Source organism: Lacerta agilis, chromosome 13 (genome assembly GCF_009819535.1).
Source record: "Lacerta agilis isolate rLacAgi1 chromosome 13, rLacAgi1.pri, whole genome shotgun sequence".
Classification (NCBI taxonomy): domain Eukaryota; kingdom Metazoa; phylum Chordata; class Lepidosauria; order Squamata; family Lacertidae; genus Lacerta; species Lacerta agilis.
Window position 1 is genome coordinate 4,680,796 of NC_046324.1, and position 19,559 is coordinate 4,700,354.

The 19,559-nt window shown below is 42.0% G+C and overlaps 1 protein-coding gene across 1 annotated transcript in view; it reads left to right on the forward strand.

Moving 5' to 3' along the window:
- MYO1E (myosin IE) overlaps nucleotides 1–19,559 on the forward strand; it is a 111,873-nt gene that overhangs the window by 32,290 nt on the left and 60,024 nt on the right. The window contains exons 2-4 of the mRNA XM_033167782.1: nucleotides 8,730–8,873; nucleotides 18,320–18,409; nucleotides 19,266–19,360. Coding sequence (XP_033023673.1) covers nucleotides 8,730–8,873; nucleotides 18,320–18,409; nucleotides 19,266–19,360 — 329 coding nt within the window. The remainder of the gene's footprint in view (nucleotides 1–8,729; nucleotides 8,874–18,319; nucleotides 18,410–19,265; nucleotides 19,361–19,559) is intronic.

The window sequence follows — 19,559 nt, forward strand, 5'->3', positions numbered from 1 at the left end:
TCTGGTTTAGTCAGCCTCTGTGTAGATATCCTGTCCTGGCTATAGAAGAAGAAGAAGAAGAAGAAGAAGAAGAAGAAGAAGAAGAAGAAGAAGAAAAAGAGTTTGGATTTGATATCCCGCTTTTCACTACCCAAAGGAGTCTCAAAGCGGCTAACATTCTCCTTTCCCTTCCTCCCCCACAACAAACACTCTGTGAGATGAGTGGGGCTGAGAGACTTCAAAGAAGTGTGACTAGCCCAAGGTCACCCAGCAGCTGCATGTGGAAGAGTGGAGACACAAACCCGGTTCACCAGATTACAAAACTATCACTCTTAACCACTACACCACACTGGCTCTATAGCTTTCTTCAGGCAAACATCACTCTGAGACTTGACCTCCATCTAGCGGTGGACCTACATTTGGGGGGCCCTGAAACTTGAACTGTTATGGAGGCCCTTCACAACCAGCAATGAGGTCTGGGTAACCACTAGTCTCTTCTTCAATGGGGTTGTTCCATGAAAGATCAACACAAATTTTCTGTGAGTTTGCGTTTTTGGTATCCACTTAAGTATGTTAGTGAACACATTGCTATTCCTTTGGTGTCTTGACCTCTGTTAAAAGGAGGGGGGCACGATTAAATTAGTCACAGCAGAACAGCCAACTTACTGCAACACTCCTCTGTTACAACATCTGTGCTACTGACTCTCAAACTTTGGGATTGTTGAACTATATACAACAAAAAAATTAATCAATTTGAGTTATGTGACTCAAATTGGGTCTAGACCCCAAAATTTTAAGCTAAATGTGGACTAAAGTTGCCTCTGGGGCCCCTCTAGGATTAGGAGCCCTGAAGCTTAAGCTTCATTAGTTTCATAGTAGATCGACCCCTGCCTCTATATTGTTTGTGTCCTCAGTTGTTCCATTCAGTTCCTTGAGGGAGCCCTTCTTATCTTTTGACCTGTTTATCTAGGAATTTGCTCCGTCCTGTTATGGGGTCTCTGCACTATATATTTAATGCAGGATCATACCACTTTAAACAGCCATAAAGGTAAAGGTACCCCTTACTGTTACGTCCAGTTGCGGATGACTCTGGGGTTGCGGCGCTCATCTCGCTCTATAGGCTGAGGGAGCTGGTGTTTGTCCACAGACAGCTTCCGGGTCATGTGGCCAACATGACTAAGCCGCTTTGGGTAAACCAGAGCAGCGCATGGAGACGCCGTTTACTGCTGGAGCGGTATCTATTTATCTACTTGCACTTTGACATGCTTTCAAACTGCTAGGTGGGCAGGAGCTGGGACCGAGCAACAGAAGCTCACCCCGTTGCGGGGATTTGAACTGCCAACCTTCTGATCAGCAAGCCCTAGGCTCAGTGGTTTAGACCACAGTGCCACCAGCATCCCTTAAACAGCCATACCTTTCCCCAAAGAATCCTGGGACGTGTAGTTTGTTTAGAGTGCTGAGAGTTGTTAGGAGACCCCTATTCCCTCTCAGAGAGCAGCAATTCCCAGAGTGGTTTATTGATCAGTCCCTCTTCCCAGGGGGCTCTGGGAATCATAACTCTGTGAGGGGAATAGGGGTCTCTTCCTAACAATGCTCAGCACCTTTAACAAACTGCAGTGCCTAGGATTCTTTGGGGGGGAGCCATGACTGCTTAAAGTGGTATGATACTGCTTTAAACATATAGTGCAGATGGGGGCTCCCTCTCTGATATCAAATTCTATTTAAATAGCTGCTGGTGACTGTGGGGAGATGAGCCCCAGAAACATGGTGACTTCATTTCCTTTGAAGGTGAGCAAGCTCCTCATACCTGATGAGGTTGAGGATGCTATTCATCCTGAAGGGCTTATTTTTGTCCTCAGGAGACCAGCTCAGACAAGGAGACTTGAATGGAACTTCTGCCCAACAAAATGAAGTCACTCCATCAACTTCAAAGAGGATAAGATCAACTACTGAATACCACAACATCTTCAGATCACTTTCTTTTTGTTCTAAAGTTGTGTTTAGATAAAATATTTGTTTTCCTGACTTAAAAGACTGCTATGGCTTGCCTTAGCAGGATCCAAACTCCCTTTTGTAACATAAAATGTTGAGGAGGAAAATGGGCACCAGCCATCTGAGGCCATCAGTACAGGATGGCTGCTTTTGGTTTGAGTTACAGGTGGGTATCTGAAGAAGTGTGCATGCACACGAAAGCTCATACCAAGAACAAACTCAGTTGGTCTCTAAGGTGCTCCTGGAAAGAATTTCCTATTTTGCTTTTGGTTTGGTTTTGGTGGTAGTATGAGAAGATTTTGTTCAAACAACCAAAGGTGTTCTTGATGTAGAAGAGATTTCATGTTGGCTCTTCTTATTCATCTGCCAATCAGCTTTCCATCTACACAACTTATTTTTATTGGATATTCCTCTTCTGCAGCAATTCACAGAGCATTAACGATCTCAAATGAAGCTTCATGCAAATAGGGGGAAAAATGGAGGTAGCCATGTTGGCCCATAATAACAAACCTAAAGCCACATTGTGTCACCACACCTTTATTAGAACCAACTATAATGTCACCATCATGAACAAGCTTTTGAGTTTTGCCGAGCAGAAGGCACTCCTTGGGATGGGGAAGTGGTATTTTACATGCAGTGTGCAATCACTGAGAAGGTTGTATCTCAAGTCAAACAGCACAGGCTACGTTTGGAGATGGAATCACATAAGAACACAAGAAAAGGCTGCTGGATCAGGCCAAAGGCACATCTAGTCCAGCATCCTGTTCTCACAGTGGCCAACCAGATGCCTCTGACCATGCAGGCAGAACATAGCCATTCTGTCTAGTACCCACTGATAAGACTTATCCTCCATGAATTCATCCAGTCCTCTTTTCAAGCCACCCATAGCTTAACTAAGCATAGTGTGAATAATTCTGCCTGAGCCTTACAATGCCCCTGAGTTCTAATATTGTGAGAGGAGAAAAGCTTTTTCTCTACCCACTTTCTCCACACCACGCTCAATTTTATACACCTCCTATCATGTCCAATACAAGGAAAGGTCTTCTTTGATTAACTGGGTCCAGTTGAATTGTTCAGGGCTTTGTATGTGAACACTAAAATTGGACTTAGCATCACATAGGCCAGCCTCATCCACTCTGGTGCCCTCCAGATGTTTTGAACTACAACAACCACAGAGAAGATGGGACTTGTAGTCCAAAACATGTGGAAGATACCTGGGGGGGCCAACACCAAGACAGGTAGCCAGTGCAAATATTTGCCGCTAAAATATCTGGGTCCTAGAACTAGGAATTGAGGCCTGATTCTCGCATGTCTTATGCACGGCTGAAATCAGCTCTGGGCTCTCTGCTCTGCTGCCACAGTTTAAGCTGTGCTTTCCTCAGACAGCTGCAGATCCAGGAAGAATGTGCCTTTATTCCAGCATTATCTTATAGTTTTAAAGACATTTCTTGCAGCAGCTGAAAGCCAGAAGGAACTTTGGTGGATGCGAATTGGCTTCCGTTTGTGGAAATATAGGCTTGAGAAGAAGCAATACTGCAAAAGAAACAGAGGGGATCAAATATTCTCTGGAGCCAAAGTTCAGAGAAGCACGTCAAACGGGTTGGGTGGAGGAAGCAGGAATCAAGGGTGTGCACTGCGATTGTCAGCTTTTAAACTCTCTCTCTCTCTCTTGTTCTAGCTGCTTGGAGGCTTATGATCTGACCCACTTTACCCTCTGACCAAAATAATATTTGTGGGTCACAGATGGCTTCCTATGAGGCAAAGACCTAGCTGAACTGTTTGTATCTCATTGCAGCAGTAATTATATCCTTCTGGTTTTGAGTCATAGCATGAGAGAGGGAAATTTTTAAACTGTAAAGAAGCAAAAGAACTCAGGGGAAATGTACAAATACAGCGGGTGCCTGCTGCCCTCTTTGCTACTAGCTCTCCATGACTGTGAAAACTGACGTAGGCTGAGCTATAGATGAGAGGCTGGATTTCATGTTGGATTTCAGCTCAGCTATGAATGCAGTTGTCAGCTTTAAGCAACTCCCCGTCCTTCTGATTTTCCTTCCCACTCCCAAATATACAGTATTGTGGGGGCATAATACTTTATATCAGCCTTCTCCAACATGGCAATCTCTAGATGTTGCTGGACTCAAATTCCCATCGCCCCAGCCAGCATGTGGTCAGGGATGATGGGAGTTGTAGCCTAAAAAATCTGAAGGGCAATAGGTTGGGGAAGGCAGTTCTAAATGTCATCATCCTAACATTAGCACTTCTAATAGGTGTTTCTTGAAGTCATTCAAGGATGGAAATCCTCCTGCATCCTTGAGCAGTGCATACAGGTGGTGCTTGACTTTTTAGTTTGTTGCTTTAGATCCTGTCATCCAGGCATTTGGTAAGCCATTATCTTGGTATTGCCCCCTCTGTCCATGGCCACGTCTTAAGCAGTGATTAAAGTTGTACATCGTTAAGGTTACCAGCTTCCAAGGTTTGAACTTCTCCTCCCTTCAGTTCTCCTGCTCCAGGTTAGCTAATGTGGTGCCCTTCAGTGATTGCTGGACTGCAACTCCCATAATCCTTGATCATTGGCCAAGTTCGCTGGGGCTGATGGGAAGTGTCTCATTAGCTACTCCTGTGCTAATCTTATGTCTTAATTCTGCTCTTAACACCATGTTATGTCACCGAGCTTTCACTGAGCCCTCCCACTGAAAGAGTCAAAAACTATTGACATACTGAGTTTGGACATCGTGAGAAATCATGCTTTATAATGAAGGGAACATACCTAGTCTTGCCTTTATGTGCGCCACAAAGAGGAGATTTGAAGCTTTCATGTCCATTTTTGATTAGCCACAGTTTAGCACTAATTCAAACACTAAACTATGGTCTGTCTTAACTATGGTCTGCTTGAAACAAGTCAACTTCATAGCTGTGGTTTGAAGGTTACTTTTTTTAATGTAGTTAGGATAGACCACCATTTTTGGGGCTCAAATGACACAACAAACTATGGGTAATAAAAAATGGAAGCAAAAGTTTCCAAGCTCCACCTGGATATGCTGAAGCAGAAGCAGACAGGGAAGGAGTGTACAAGACGAAAGAGAGGCTAGATAAGCAATTGTTTACTGTGATGGATGAATTGATTATGTTTTATCTAGTTGATAAAACAAGAGTATTAGTACATCATTAGTTCCTCTTAATTCCTAATGACCTTTATTTATTTTAGTTTTTGTATGCCTGAGAAGCGTATTTTTTCTGTTTTGTATTTGTTAGTATTTTGAAATTCAGTAAAACAATTTTCAACAGTTTCTGTGGCATCTTAATGACTTACCCTTTGTGGACTCAAGTCCACTTTATCAGATGTGTGAAGGATTATTCTTGGCTGGGTGTAGAGAGTAAAAAAAAAATGGAAATAATGATGTTGGAAGGAGATGAAATGCCCAAAATAGTCTGTCCCTTTGTGGTACCAGATGGGATATATTCGCCAATGGTAGAGGGTGCCATCAGTCGACCTTGACAGTTTTCCACAGCATAAGATTAGCCACTGTGAGAACAAGATGCTGGACTAGATGGGCCATAGGCTTGACTTAGGTTCTTACATTGAGACATGTCTTTTCCACCATAGTTTTTCACCCCTCCTTTTCACCCACTCTATTCTGAGGAAACTCCCAATAGACCATGAAGTTTCTAGCTCTCGCAGGTTGAGTTCGGAATTCAAATGCACACATGGGAAAGACTATTACTGATAGGATAGTGCAAGCTCCTTTGCTAAATTCTTGTATTACCCAAAAGTGATTTCTAACACTAGGCAACCTGTTTATGTGTTTGCACAGTAAATAACAATGTGAAGCTGCCTTTACCAATCCGGTGTCCTCCAGATGTTCTGGACTATGAGTCCATCTGAAGGGCACCAGGTTGACAAAGGCTGGCATGAGGTTTTTTAAGGACTTATGACTGTGAACTTTCCCGTTTTCCTGTTTTCTTTAAAAAATAATAAATCTCTTGTTTAGTCTTGCCCTTGCAAAAGACAGATTTCCCAGGCTTGCATTTGTCTGGGACACATCCTTTCCAAGGCAGCTCTTCTCATTTGACTTCTGTCTCTCAATGTTTATTGGGAAACAATTTTCCATGGAGTTAATTCTTCTTCAGGTTAATTGCCTTTTATCATGGGGTGGTGGTGGTTCTGATCAGCATTTGTCTACTCTGATAACTTTCCTGTTTCTATTCCAGGCAGTGTTTTGGTTCCTGGTTTGTTTTGTGGGGAGCGGGGAGTGTGTTGGTTCTTTCTTTAAGAATCAAAGGGCCTGGTGACTGTGTGCTTTATAAACTAGCTCTGAGTTTTGTGCTTCCCCAAAACAGCAGTTGCACCTGTGTTTCTCTGCAGGTAATAACACTGTTCTAAGGAGATCACCATTGGCTTCTCATGCATTTCTGGGTTCAATCCAAGGTACTTGTTTTAACATTTAAACATCATACAGATCGTTTGTCCACCTATCTCAGTGCTGTCAATGCTGACTTGCAGCAGCTCTGAAGGATTCAGGTGGAGGACATTCCCAGCCCTACTTAGAGGTTCAGCTGGGAACTGAACCTGTGGCCTTTTGCATGCAAGGCAGCTGCTCTGCACTCAGCTAGGGACATCTCCTGAAGCAAAAGTGAGGAAGCTGTGGGGGTGCTCCAGGTGTTGCTGCACTCCAGCCCTCCCCCCCCCCCCGCTATCCCTAACCATGGGCCATGCTGGCTAGGACTGATACAGATTAGGGTCTGATAACATATGGGGGGCTGCAGGCTCCCTATTCAGGCTTTATTTGGGACTTTAAGGAACCTCCCATGCAGATTTGCACCAGATGCCCTTGGCTGGGGTGGGGGGATTAGGGCAGTAGTGACTGGGGAGAGGAAGTTGAAGGAGGTGGTATCCCATTTGAGAAATGTGCTTCCCTGGCATGTAAAGAAGACAGCAGCCTATTTATCATGCAGGAGGCAAGCTGAAACCTTCCTGCTGGCTGATGCTCTTAGTGGTTTCTATCATTTTACTGCATGTTTTAATTCCTTGTTTTATTACAACCTTGGGACCAGTGGCAAAAAGCCCTGCCCATATGTGAGCAGGGCTTGGAGAGCATAAACACCAGCCAGAAAATCCTGGAAGCCACAATGCAGCTCACATGCCCTCCTCCCACAGCCCCTTCTGGGTAACCTTCATTCCTCAGACTTGTGTGGTATTTGGATTTCAGTGACTGTTTGATGGGCTTGCGTGAGCCTTCCTCCTCCTCCTCCTCCTCCTCCTCCTCCTCATTGCAAAGACTGTGCATGTGTAACTTTCCCCCTCTTACCTTTTGGTCACAAATGTTGGAACAACTTTTTTTTATGTGTTTATGGCAAAACCTTTATGGGAGACATACATAATAAATCAAACATTAAATCCAGAAAACATAGTCTGTGCATTTTATTGTTGTGCACATTATTCAGAGTCATATTTATTAAAATCTGACCTTCAGGACTGGGTACAATGATCAAAGGCAAGTAGGAAAGTCTCCCCCCCCCCCTCAAAAAAAGGTCCCTGGGGATCAGAGGTTGAATATCACCATGATGAGATAACACATGCAAGAACATGCAAGGACAAATCTTTAGATATCTCTCCCAGCCAACCTACATTGCTACATTTATAAGAGGAGAGCTGTTTTACAAATCCTGTGATGCCATTGTTTTTTTAAAAAATATTTTTATTCATTTTATAAGATATAAAACATAAAACACAAATACAAAAACAAACAATACACAAACAACTCTTATATCAATTTCACATTTTTCCTTTAACATCTTAGGGTGACTTCCCCCGACTTCCCCTTCCTGGGTTTCATTACAATTCTTCTTTTAGCAGTTTCATAAATTAATCATAAAATCATTATCCAATTTAAATACCTATTAATTTATTATCCATTGTATTTTCCTTTAATCATTTATTAAAATCATAATTACCCTATTTTGTACCAGAAACCCCTATTTGCTTCCCTAGAGTTTCAAAAGATTCAAACATTACAATATTTTTTCAAATAAATTTTAAATTTCTTCCAGTCTTCCTGCACCGTTTCCTCCCTCTGATCGCGCAGTCTCGCTGTCTGTTCGGCAAGTTCCATAAAGTCTATCATTTTCATTTGCCATTCTTCCACTGTTGGTATCTCCTGGTTCTTCCAGTTCTTTGCAGTTAGTAGTCTTGCTGCTGTCGTGGCATACAAAAAGAAAGTAATGTCCTTTTGGGGGATTTCCTCCCCTATAATTCCCAAAAGAAAGGCTTCTGGTTTCTTCAGAAAGGTGTCTTTTAACAACTTTTTCATTTCATTATAAATCTTTTCCCAGAAGTCCTTTATTTTGGGGCACGTCCACCACATATGGAAAAAGGTTCCTCCCTTCTCTTTACACCTGTGATGCCATTGTTGAGTAGGAAAGTCATCTTTGCATTTCCAGAACTTGGGATTGAATAGTGGCAAGCATATCAGGAGCAGAGCTCAAACCTTTGGTACACATTTCCTAATGTACACTCCTGACTGGGAGCAGAATGCTGGGCTAGGTGTATCATTTGTCTCATGTAGCAGGCTCTTTTTTATTATTCATTTAATAAAACTTATGTACCTCATGATTGTAAAAAATAAAGTCCCCAAAACTCTTATTGACTAAACCAGCACCTCCTGTTTTATGTTGGGAACTGCCCTAAGATCTACAGATAAAGGGCTTTATACAAATTTAATAAATAATGATAAAATCAAATAATAATTTTCTTCCTGCAGGGGAGCAAGGGGCATTATCGGTATCACTGGCAGAGCCACAATGTCAAGCACAGCGGGGTGGATGACATGGTCCTTCTCTCCAAGATCTCAGAAGATTCCATTGTGGAGAACCTCAAGAAGAGATACATGGATGATTACATATTTGTATCCTTTACTGCAGGGCCTGGGGGACATTTATTAGCTCGAAGGTGGCATTTCCTCATTGCATTCTTGGATGTGTCCAGAGATGGAAGTAGAGCAATGGATGTGATTCTTACGCTTTTGTGTACAAGAGGCTATATTCTAGCCAGGCAAAAGTTAGGTTTCTATGGGCACGCCCCCTTTACCTCCACCCAGACAAGTAAGAGGCCCTGTCACAGTTCAGGGACACATTCCAACCAGACAAAAACCCTCAGGGAGGATGTCCAGTGGGGTGTGTAGTCCCAAGTTCAATCCCCTTGAATCGTCTCCTCTTCTCTGCAGATGGAAAGCTAGCACACCTAGGGCTGATTGGTAGTGACCCTACACAGCAGAACGGAGACTGTTTTTAGCAACAGTTTCCCCCATGCCAAGTAAAGTAGAATAAAGATGTGAAATGACCAGGGCCAGTCTTTTCTCCCATTGTTGCCAGTCTGCCAAGGGAAGCTGCACCCGTTAGATTTTGTTCCGTCATGTCTTGCTGGGGTTGGGGGAGAAAAAAGTAGCTCTGTGCCTACTGCTGTGCCATGTGTGGGTGTGGGGCACACGCTAGCCCTCGTTTGGCATGTAAATGTTAACCGTGTGTTTGAGTATGATGGGTCTGCGGGCTCTGAAGGGCCTTGAAAGGAAGATGGAAGCAGCGGGGATGTTGTGGAGGAGAAAGTGAATGCCCATAAGAGCATCATCCCACCCCAGCCTATGCCTGCTGCCAAACCTGCTTGAAATATCAGGGACTTATGAAAGGATTCCATTGACGTGAGACACAATGGCTTGCTATTCTGCTCCCTGCTTTCACACTCTCAGGCATAATCTCTGCAGACATAAAATCCAGTTTTGAGCTACTCAGCAGAACGTAGAGTTTCGGAAAAGGAGAGACTACCCTCTCTCCCCCCCCCCCTAGTTGAGTCCTTGCATTCCCCTTGTGCGTTTGAGGGCAGAGCTATATAAGTTACACATGTGATTTGGGTTAGAGCAAAGCAGCTGGGAGGGGGCTGCTATGGAGTGGGAAAGCAGGAGGAAGTGATTAACCCTTCACCACCCTTTCCTCACTCAGGTGCGTGTTGAACCTCACAAATGTGTGATCCCTCCCCCTTTCTCCCTTTGAAGGTGATAAAGCACTATGTTTGCATCAATTGCCATAGAATACTGGCTGGTGGGAAAAGAGTTGACATCTCCCCACTTACTTCTCCCCAGCCCAGCCATTGCACCCCTTCCCTTGAAGATACTATGTCTCTATTGCTAGGCCCCTTGCAGAGGGTTACCATATTGGCCTGAATATAAGCCTCACTTTCCCCCAAAATTACGGCCCCAATGCAGCCAGGAGCAGTGAGGAATGGAGCAGCTTATATTTGGGCATTTTTTCTCTTCCCCCCCATCAATTTTAAAGGTGCAGCTTATATTCAGATGCGGCTTATATTCGGGCCAATACTGTAGTTCATATGCTGCTATTCCACGCTGGACTGTGCTAGTAAAGCTCAGATATCAAAATAAATATCAAATAAACATCAAAATACAACACATGTGCTTTGTTACACAGTTCTACGTGTCACTTACAGTTCTCCCTTGTGAGAAGGTGTTCTTAAGGAATGTAATCTTGTTCTGGAGTCAAACAGACTTGAGCAACCAGGCTGGAGCTTGTGTGTTGTCTCAAGCTGCTTTTCTCACAGGTGGCAAGCTTCGGTTCTGTGGAGATACCCTTCAGTCTCTTAGTCTGAATGGGTTCTGCCACCATGACTGTCCTGTCAGTGCAGATTGTTGCAAAATTCCAGCACCATTCTGGCCTCCCCTCATAAGCCTCCCCTCGTAAGCTTACTGGGCTTCTAACTTCCACAGGGATGGCCCTTTTTCTGCTGCTCTCCTAGTCTGTAACAGGCGTCTTCTCCTCAAGGCTTGGCATCCCATAATCTCACTCAGGCCTAAAAAGCTTTGCAAGATCTGGTGCTATTCTCCTGATAGCTAAGAGCAACACTCACTGCTTTCTTTTTCCACTTCCCAAATTCCTAAAAGGGAGGCCTTTTAGTTTTCATCTGGGCATTGGCTCCTGAATGGCTCAGCTGTCACCTCCATCAATCATGGGATTATTATTTTTTTACAGATGTCCTGAGTGGTGCTATAATTCCATGGATATCCTCCAAATGTAGCAATTCCACACAATATGGAAGTTATGTTTGTTTGCCTTAGTTGCTTTTTTATTATTTGCAGCATGACATCATTTTGCAGTTATTATCCCAAGACAATGGGCTGCTGTGTGCAACACTGAGTGCCGATTGTGCCTGTGTTGGGTGTGTGTCTGTGTGTTGAATAGCAAAGCGTTAAATGATGCTATCACTCATGCAGCACCAGTCATCCAAACACAATATGCACATCCTGATACTAATGTATAGGGCTGCAGTGTTGAATTGCTTACACGAGTCAGTAGAAAAGCATATCGATCAACTAAGGAAGTCTACTTTGAGAGTTGGAGAAACTGCAGATGGCAAGTGTCATCCCAAAAGAGACACTTCCTCTTCTCGCTTGCACAGGAGGAGATGCCTCTTTCAAAATGGCAGCTGTTGTGACATATCGCATGGGCATCATCCTAAAAACAAAGGAAGTGTGTATTTTGTGCCTGAACTGTTCTGCTTCTATGCAAATTCATGCAAATTTTATTATTTCATTAGTTGACTATAATTTCATTTAAAAGAACTTCCGGTTTGGTGCCGGTCAATGGCGGACGGGAGTCCGACGGCTCCGTCCTCCGTTAGGCTTTAGGGATTACCGTGCCTGCGCCACGGGTCCCTTAAAGCCACAGGAAGAGCGTCCCGTGGACCGACTGCTTCGTGGGTCCCAGACGTGCCGTCTCCGCTCCTGATTGACCCTCGTAAGGGGGAAATCAGGCGAGCGAAGCTCCGGCACGGGACTGAAGAAGCGACTGCCTGCGGAGGATCAAAGCAGCGATCCCGCCAGACTCGAGCACCCGGCACTTCCGACATAGAAATTTACAAAGAAACTCTGTAAGTTAAAGTTTTGGATTGTTTGACAAGTTTGGAGAGTACTGCTTGCAGAGGAAACTTTAAAAGGAAGCCTGTTCCCTTTGAACTGTTCGCGCGAGCTTGGTAGCGCTAAAAGATCAAAGCCGCGACTAACGGGAAAGTTTTGCGAACTCTGCCAAACTTTTTAAAAGTTGTTTAAAAGTTGTTTAAAGGATATTTAGAGACTTAAAAACAGTTGATATGGCAAAAGAAGACACCGCTCGCCCTCTGGACTAGGATTCCGGGTCGGTAGCGGGCTGCAATATATTGTTGCCATTTTTTCTTTGTTGGTGTTACAGTGACTGTTTACCAGTGGAGACATTTTGACTTCTTTGTAGCCAGATACAAGTTATTTTATGGACTTGGTGGTAACACTGCAAGTGAGAAACAGCTACTGACTTGGGCTATTTAAAATAAACTCTTCTTGGCTTGAAGGAATTTATAACTTTGGAAAAATCTGAACTCTTTGCCTAAAAGTTGGATCTTTGGACTGGTGTGGGCTTCTGGCTCAGCAGCCTCTTTGTTCTCAGAAGTGAGTTGCTGGCCACCTGGTGTTTACTTTTGGGACTGTTGGTCTTCCACTGTGAATGTCTGAGATTGTTACCACAGCAACTGGAGTGACCTTGAGATTACAATTGCAGAGCCCACAGGAAATGGACACTAGATCTAAAACAGCTGGCTCCAGCTCTGCACAAAAAAGAGGCTCTGTTTCCCTAACTCTTCAGGAACAAATGGAGAAATTGGTTGCTAGCGTGGCAGAAATTGCAGCAGGACTGAAAAGTGTGACTGAAGGGTTGAAGCAAACACAAGATTCAGTATCATCAGTAAACACAACAGTGAACTCTGCAATAGAAAAACTCCAAGTGGATATAAAAGCTGATATTAAAAATTCTACCCAGACCTTGGAAAGATCAATTGGACAAATCGAGGAGAACGTAAGGAAGAACAGAGAAGAAATTAATAAAATTGGGCAGGAGGTGACTACTTTGAAAAAGGACTCTGAGGAAATCAAAGTGGTCAGGGAAAAAATAAAAAAGGTGGAGGAAAAATTGGACAACTTAGATTTGGAGCAGATAGAGAATATTGGAACACGACAGAGAACTGTTGAGGAATCTCTTGCCTTTTTGCAACTTCACCAGAGAGAAGGAAACATCCGTCTAAGGGGTCTTCCAGAATTGGAAGGAGAAGACCTAAAAGCCTACATTGTGGAGCAATTTTCAACATACTGGGAGCTAGAAGAGGTAAACGTCTCAGCACGCATAGTGAAGGCCTTCAGATTTGGACCTAGAGGTTCCAGAGGAAAGAAAAGCACTAAAACAGTCAGCGACTGTTTGATTGTGCTACACGATAGACACGACAGAGACTACTTTCTGGACTTACACTACAGAAACAACCTGGTGGTACAGCAGAATAAAGTAATTTTTTATAAGGATATCCCCAGATTTTTCTTGGACAAAAGAGCTCCTTATAACGACTTGGTTACTGAGCTAAGAAGAAGAAAGATCCCCTTCAGTTGGGAATTCCCAGAAGGCCTTGCATTTACGTTTGAAGGGAAAAAGATAAGAATAAGATCCTTGGCGGAAAAGCAAAAGTTTTTGGACAAACACCTGGAACAATTCAAAGGCACTCCACTTGATCCAGCACAGCTTTACAAGTTTCCAGAAGTATTTCCACCACCGCCGGGACTACCAGGGCCAAGCCAGGATCCAGAGGAAGGCAAGAAAGGAGAAGCAACTGGAGGAGAAGAATAAATAAAGGAAAATGGCGCTCAAGTTAATGACATGGAATGTTCGGGGATTGAACCAGAGACCAAAGAGACGCAGAGTGTTTTATAGCATAGAAAAGAAGAATTTGGATATAATATGCCTACAGGAGACCCACATAGTCCGACGTCACAGAAGACTATTACAGAACAAAAAATTAGGCCAAGAGTTTATATCATCGGATAAGGTCAAGAAGAGAGGCGTAGTGATTTACGCAAAGGAGAAATATAGCCCAAGACAGCTATTTAAAGATGAGGAAGGGAGATACATCGCAATTGAAATTAACGTACAAGGCGAAAAAATTTTGATTCTGGGACTTTATGCACCAAATGATGGAAAGTCGATTTTCTACAAAAAAATACATGACTTGCTGTTGGACTATTTGGACTATAAGGTAGTTTGCCTTGGAGACTTCAATGGGGCAGTTTCCACATTAATGGACAGATCTCAAAGAACTAAATTAACGAACGATGGGAAACTCCCAAAGACTTTCTTTGAAATGGTGGACAATTTGAATTTGGTGGACTCTTGGAGATTAAAAAACCCCACAGAAACAGAGGCAACGTACTTCAGTGAATCTCAGCAGTCATGGTCGAGGATAGACTACATCTGGATCTCGAATGAATTGGCTCTAAAAATACAAAAGGCAGAAATTGGTCCCAAAACGCTTTCAGACCACAATCCGGTACAGCTAAATTTAAAAATGATTTCCAAGGATTCTTTTAGATGGAGAATGGATGACGCATTGATGAGAGACACCAAGCTAGTAGAAAGAGCGGCGAAAAAGATGAAAGAATATTTTCAAATCAATTGGAGTTCTGAAGTGGAGAAAAGGATTGCCTGGGATGCAAGTAAAGCGGTAATGAGAGGATTCCTCATAAGTGAAAAAGCAAAAAAGAAGAAACAACAAAATGCAGAAATGGAGAGACTGTTGAAATTAATCAAAGAAAAGGAAAAAGAATTAAGAGGACATCCCAGATGTGTCAAAATTCAAAAAGAAATTAAATACTTGCAATCCCAATACGCGAATATTATGAATCAAGATATCGAATGGAAAGTGAAAATGATGAAACAAAGAACATTTGAATCTGCTAATAAATGTGGAAAACTACTAGCTTGGCAATTAAAGAAAAGACAAAAGGTAAATGTCATCAGCAACTTGGTAGTAAATGGAAAAAACGTAGAGAAACCAGAGGAAATCAGATGGTGTTTTCAGAGATTTTATAAGCAACTGTACAAGGAGGAGAAGATAGATGAAGCAGAGATAGACCGATTTCTGGAAAAGAATGGATTGCAAAAAGTCCCAGAGGAAAAACTAACAACCCTCAACCACCCAATATCGACACAAGAGATAGAAGATGCAATAAACAATATGCAATTGGGGAAGGCCCCAGGACCGGATGGACTAACAGCAAAATATTATAAGACATTGAAAGATTGGCTATCGCAGCCGTTAAGAGAAATTTGCAATAAAATACTAGAAGGAGATAGGGCACCAGAGACGTGGAAAGAAGCCTTTATCACACTGATTCCAAAACCAGATACAGATAAGACTCTAATGAAAAATTATCGTCCAATATCCCTTTTGAATGTGGATTATAAAATCTTCGCAAATGTTTTGGCTACAAGATTGAAAAGAGTGTTGAAAGACTATATACATAGAGACCAAGCAGGTTTCTTGCCAGGAAGACAAATAAGTAATAACACGAGAATTATTGTGGACATTCTAGAAAAACTGGAGAGAGACATAAACACAGATGCGGCACTATTGTTTGTTGATGCAGAGAAAGCATTTGATAAAGTATCATGGACATTTATGAAAAAGAATTTGGAAAAGATGGGAGTTGGAGAAAAATTCTTAAATGGCATTAAGGCCATCTATACAGAACAAAGAGCAAAAGTAATAGTAAACAGTGTGATATCGGAGGAGATTGAAGTTGAGAAAGGAACAAGACAAGGGTGCCCTATCTCCCCTCTACTTTTTATCACGGTCTTGGAAGTCCTTCTAAATATGATTCGAAAAGACAAACAGACAAAAGGAATTAGAGTGGGAGAGAAAGAATACAAATTATGCGCCTTCGCAGACGATCTGATGCTATCCCTGCAGGAACCGGAAAGCAGTGTCCCCAGAGCTTTGGAATTAATTGAACAATTTGGACTTGTAGCTGGCTTCAAATTAAATAAGCAGAAAACCAAAGTTCTAGGTAAAAATTTGAGTGCAGAACAGATTCAAAGAATACAGGAAGCCACAGGCCTCAATTTTGTTAAAACTGTAAAATATCTAGGTATCAATCTCACAACCAAGAATTTGAACCTGTACAAGGACAACTATGAAAAACTGTGGATGGAGATAAAAAAAGATATGGAAATTTGGACAAGACTTAAACTGTCGTTAATGGGAAGAATAGCAGTGGTTAAAATGAATGTCCTACCAAGGATGCTGTTTTTATTCCAAGCCATACCAATTCTGGATAAACTAGACTGTTTTAAGAAATGGCAAAAGGACCTATCGAAATTTATATGGCAGGGCAAAAAGCCTAGAATCAAGTTTAAGATCTTAACAGACTCTAAAGAGAGAGGAGGCTTTGCCCTGCCGGATTTAAAACTTTATTTTGAAGCAGCGGCCTTTTGCTGGTTAAAGGATTGGTTTAAATTAGAGAATGTTGATGTGTTGGACTTGGAAGGACACGATAATATGTTCGGTTGGCATGCATACCTTTGGTATGACAAGGTTAAAATTCACAGAACTTTTAAGACTCATATAGTTAGAAAATCCTTGTATCAGGTTTGGACTAGATATAAAGATCTGTTGGAGAGAAAGACTCCTAGATGGATTTCTCCAGTGGAGGCCAAGGCTTATAAGAGACCGAACATGTCTGCAAATTGGTTAAGATATATGGACATATTGCAGCAGGAAGGGGACTCATTTAAGTTAAAAAGCTACGACCAAGTGAAAAGTCAGGTCCCCGATTGGCTGCAATATCATCAGGTGTATGAAACATTTAAAATGGACAAAAATGTTGGTTTTCAAGTAGAAAAATCAAAACTGGAAACAGAACTGATAGATTCGAACTTTAAGAACCTTTCCAAAATGTATAATCTTTTGCTAGAGTGGCATACGAAAGATGAACTGGTTAAATCGTCAATGATAGATTGGGCGAAAGATGTAGGGCACAATATTATGATGGATGACTGGGAGAGATTGTGGCAGAAAGGTATCAAATTTACTGCTTGTCATAGTTTAAGAGAAAACATAATGAAAATGGTGTATAGATGGTATTTGACACCAGTTAAGATAGCTAAGATGAATACCAAAATGTCAGATGTATGTTGGAAATGTAAACATGCGAAAGGTACCTTTTTTCATATGTGGTGGTTGTGCCCAACGGTAAATGCTTTCTGGGATAAGATTTATAATGAGCTTAAGAAGGTAATGAAAGTTACCTTTTGTAAGAAACCAGAGGCATTTCTTCTGAGCATAACCAACGAAGAGATACCCAGTCAGGATAGAGTGTTTTTTATGTATGCCACAACAGCGGCTAGAATCTTACTGGCAAGAACATGGAAAGGTGAAGAGATACCAACAGTGGAAGAATGGCAGATGAAGATGATGGAATACATGGAACTCGCTGAACTGACCGCCAGAATCCGGGACCAGAGGGAGGAGAAGGTGTCACAGGAGTGGAAAAAATTTAAAGACTATTTAGTTAAATCAGTCAAATTGAACATTTGAGCAGAATTAAATAGAATATCGGCTTTAGTAGACTTGTGTTAGATAAAACCGTTAAGAGGAAATTTTTATGCGAATGATGTATTTGTTAAAATATGTTAAGACATGATGCTAAGATAAGATTTATAGTTGATTAGGTATTTGATTAAGTAAAGTTAAGCATATCAAAATTTGGGCAAATGCCAATTGAACAAGATATAAAGCTACCTAGAAGATATATATGATTTTGAAGACAGTGGAGGGAATGGGGGAAGCCCCCAAATAGAGAAGATAGAAACAAGGAAAGTATGAAGATTAGCGTTAGCTTAAGGTTTGTATAAGTTTCTTTTTCTTTTTATTGTTATTGTTTGATTATGTTTATGTTGTGTGTTTTTATGGTGTTAATGTTGGTGTTTATGTTATGTTTTTCTTTTGTCTTAATTGAAAGTAATAAAAATCTTATAAAAAAAAATATAATTTCATTTAAAAGAACTAGAGGAAGGGGAAGCATTGTACACAGAAGGCTCCAGGATGAAACCCGAATAGCATCACCAACTGAAAGGGTTGGGTAGCAGCAGGTGATGGAACAGAATCTCCACAGCCCTGAGACCCCCCCTCCCCCCGGAGAGATGCAGCTGGTCAGGGCAGAGGGTGGTGGGGACTGGATAGATAAAGGGTTTGATCTGGTTTAGGGCAGCTTCCATATGTATTTCTCTAATGTTCCTGTATGATTAAACAACTAAGATTTATTTTGCTCGGTAACCATTCTACTATCTATGTTTTGAGCCTGCAAGCTGAAATGTGCGCACAATCACACATGGACTACAATATAGAAAAGCAGAGGGTGGGCTAGTTGGGTGAAGAGGGAGTTTGCATCATAAATTGATTTTTTTTTTTTAACATTGTGAACCTTGACTGTTCCAAACATAGACATATATTGGATCCGTGCTGATCTCTGTGAACCCGTTCAAGCAGATGCCATATTTTGGAGAGAAAGAAATTGAAATGTATCAAGGAGCTGTAAGTGATGATTTCTCTCTTAGCTTATTTCATTCTCAAAAAATGTTTAAAGGTTTGCTGAGGCCAGTTGTCTCTTCTTCTTTTTTTCTTTTATAATTTGTTTTTCTAAACAACAAAAACAGACAATTCACATGAAAAGAAAATGGATGTTAACAAAATAATATAAATACAAAAAAGGAGCTTTTGAGGATAAAGTCCCAAAGAAAGATTAAAAAAACAGTAAATGAACAGAGTACAAATGTGAAATTATTGTTGGCTTCTGTGCACATCCGGGGGTGAAGCCAGACCGCTGCATTAGCAGCACTGAAGTGACCTCCTGGGGCGCAAGCCTGGGCTGACCAGATGACAAGACCTCCCTCTTGGCCTCCTTGAAGTAGTCCTGAGGAAAGCAGAGCAATATGTTTGGCTGCAGGAGTTGCCGGAAGGAGGCATACAAGACGCCATCCAAACGTCTTAGGGCTCTGTTCTGGATTTGTGCAGGGTTTACTCCTGAAGATATCCCACAAGGCGGCAGAGGTTTTGGATCAGAGGTTTCCTTCTCTTAGATGGGCTGCCTTCCATCGAGCCCCATCTGCCCCTCACTCCCTCTTCTACAGCATGTGCAGAAGCCGCCTTCTTGACCATTGGACCCACTATTGGTCTCGTCCGCTCAATCCACCTCAGTATCTCATTGCACCAAATTATCTGTTTCTAGAAGTTGGAAGCTGTCTATCAGTTTCTGGATGCCCTTTGGGGGGAGGATTAATGCTGTACTGTTTAAATGGCTAAGAAGTTATCTTTTTGTGGTTGATATGACTTTTCTTAGTAACAATTTCATTTATTGCCTGGCGCTTCACATGTATTTCCCTCCCCGTAGGCTCAGTATGAAAATCCACCACATATCTATGCTCTAGCGGACAATATGTACCGAAACATGATAATAGACAGAGAGAACCAATGTGTCATCATCAGGTAAGGACCTGCTCTTTAACCTCACGATTTGCATTTATGCCCTGGTTTGGATAAGGGGCACTGAACACAGTCTAGGAGGCCATCTTGCTTCTATTGCAAATAACTGTTAATGCCATGCTTGAGCAGACTTGCTTCCAAGTGTTGTATCTGATTCAGTGTAGGCCCACTGAATTAAATGGGTATAAGGGAACTTATACAT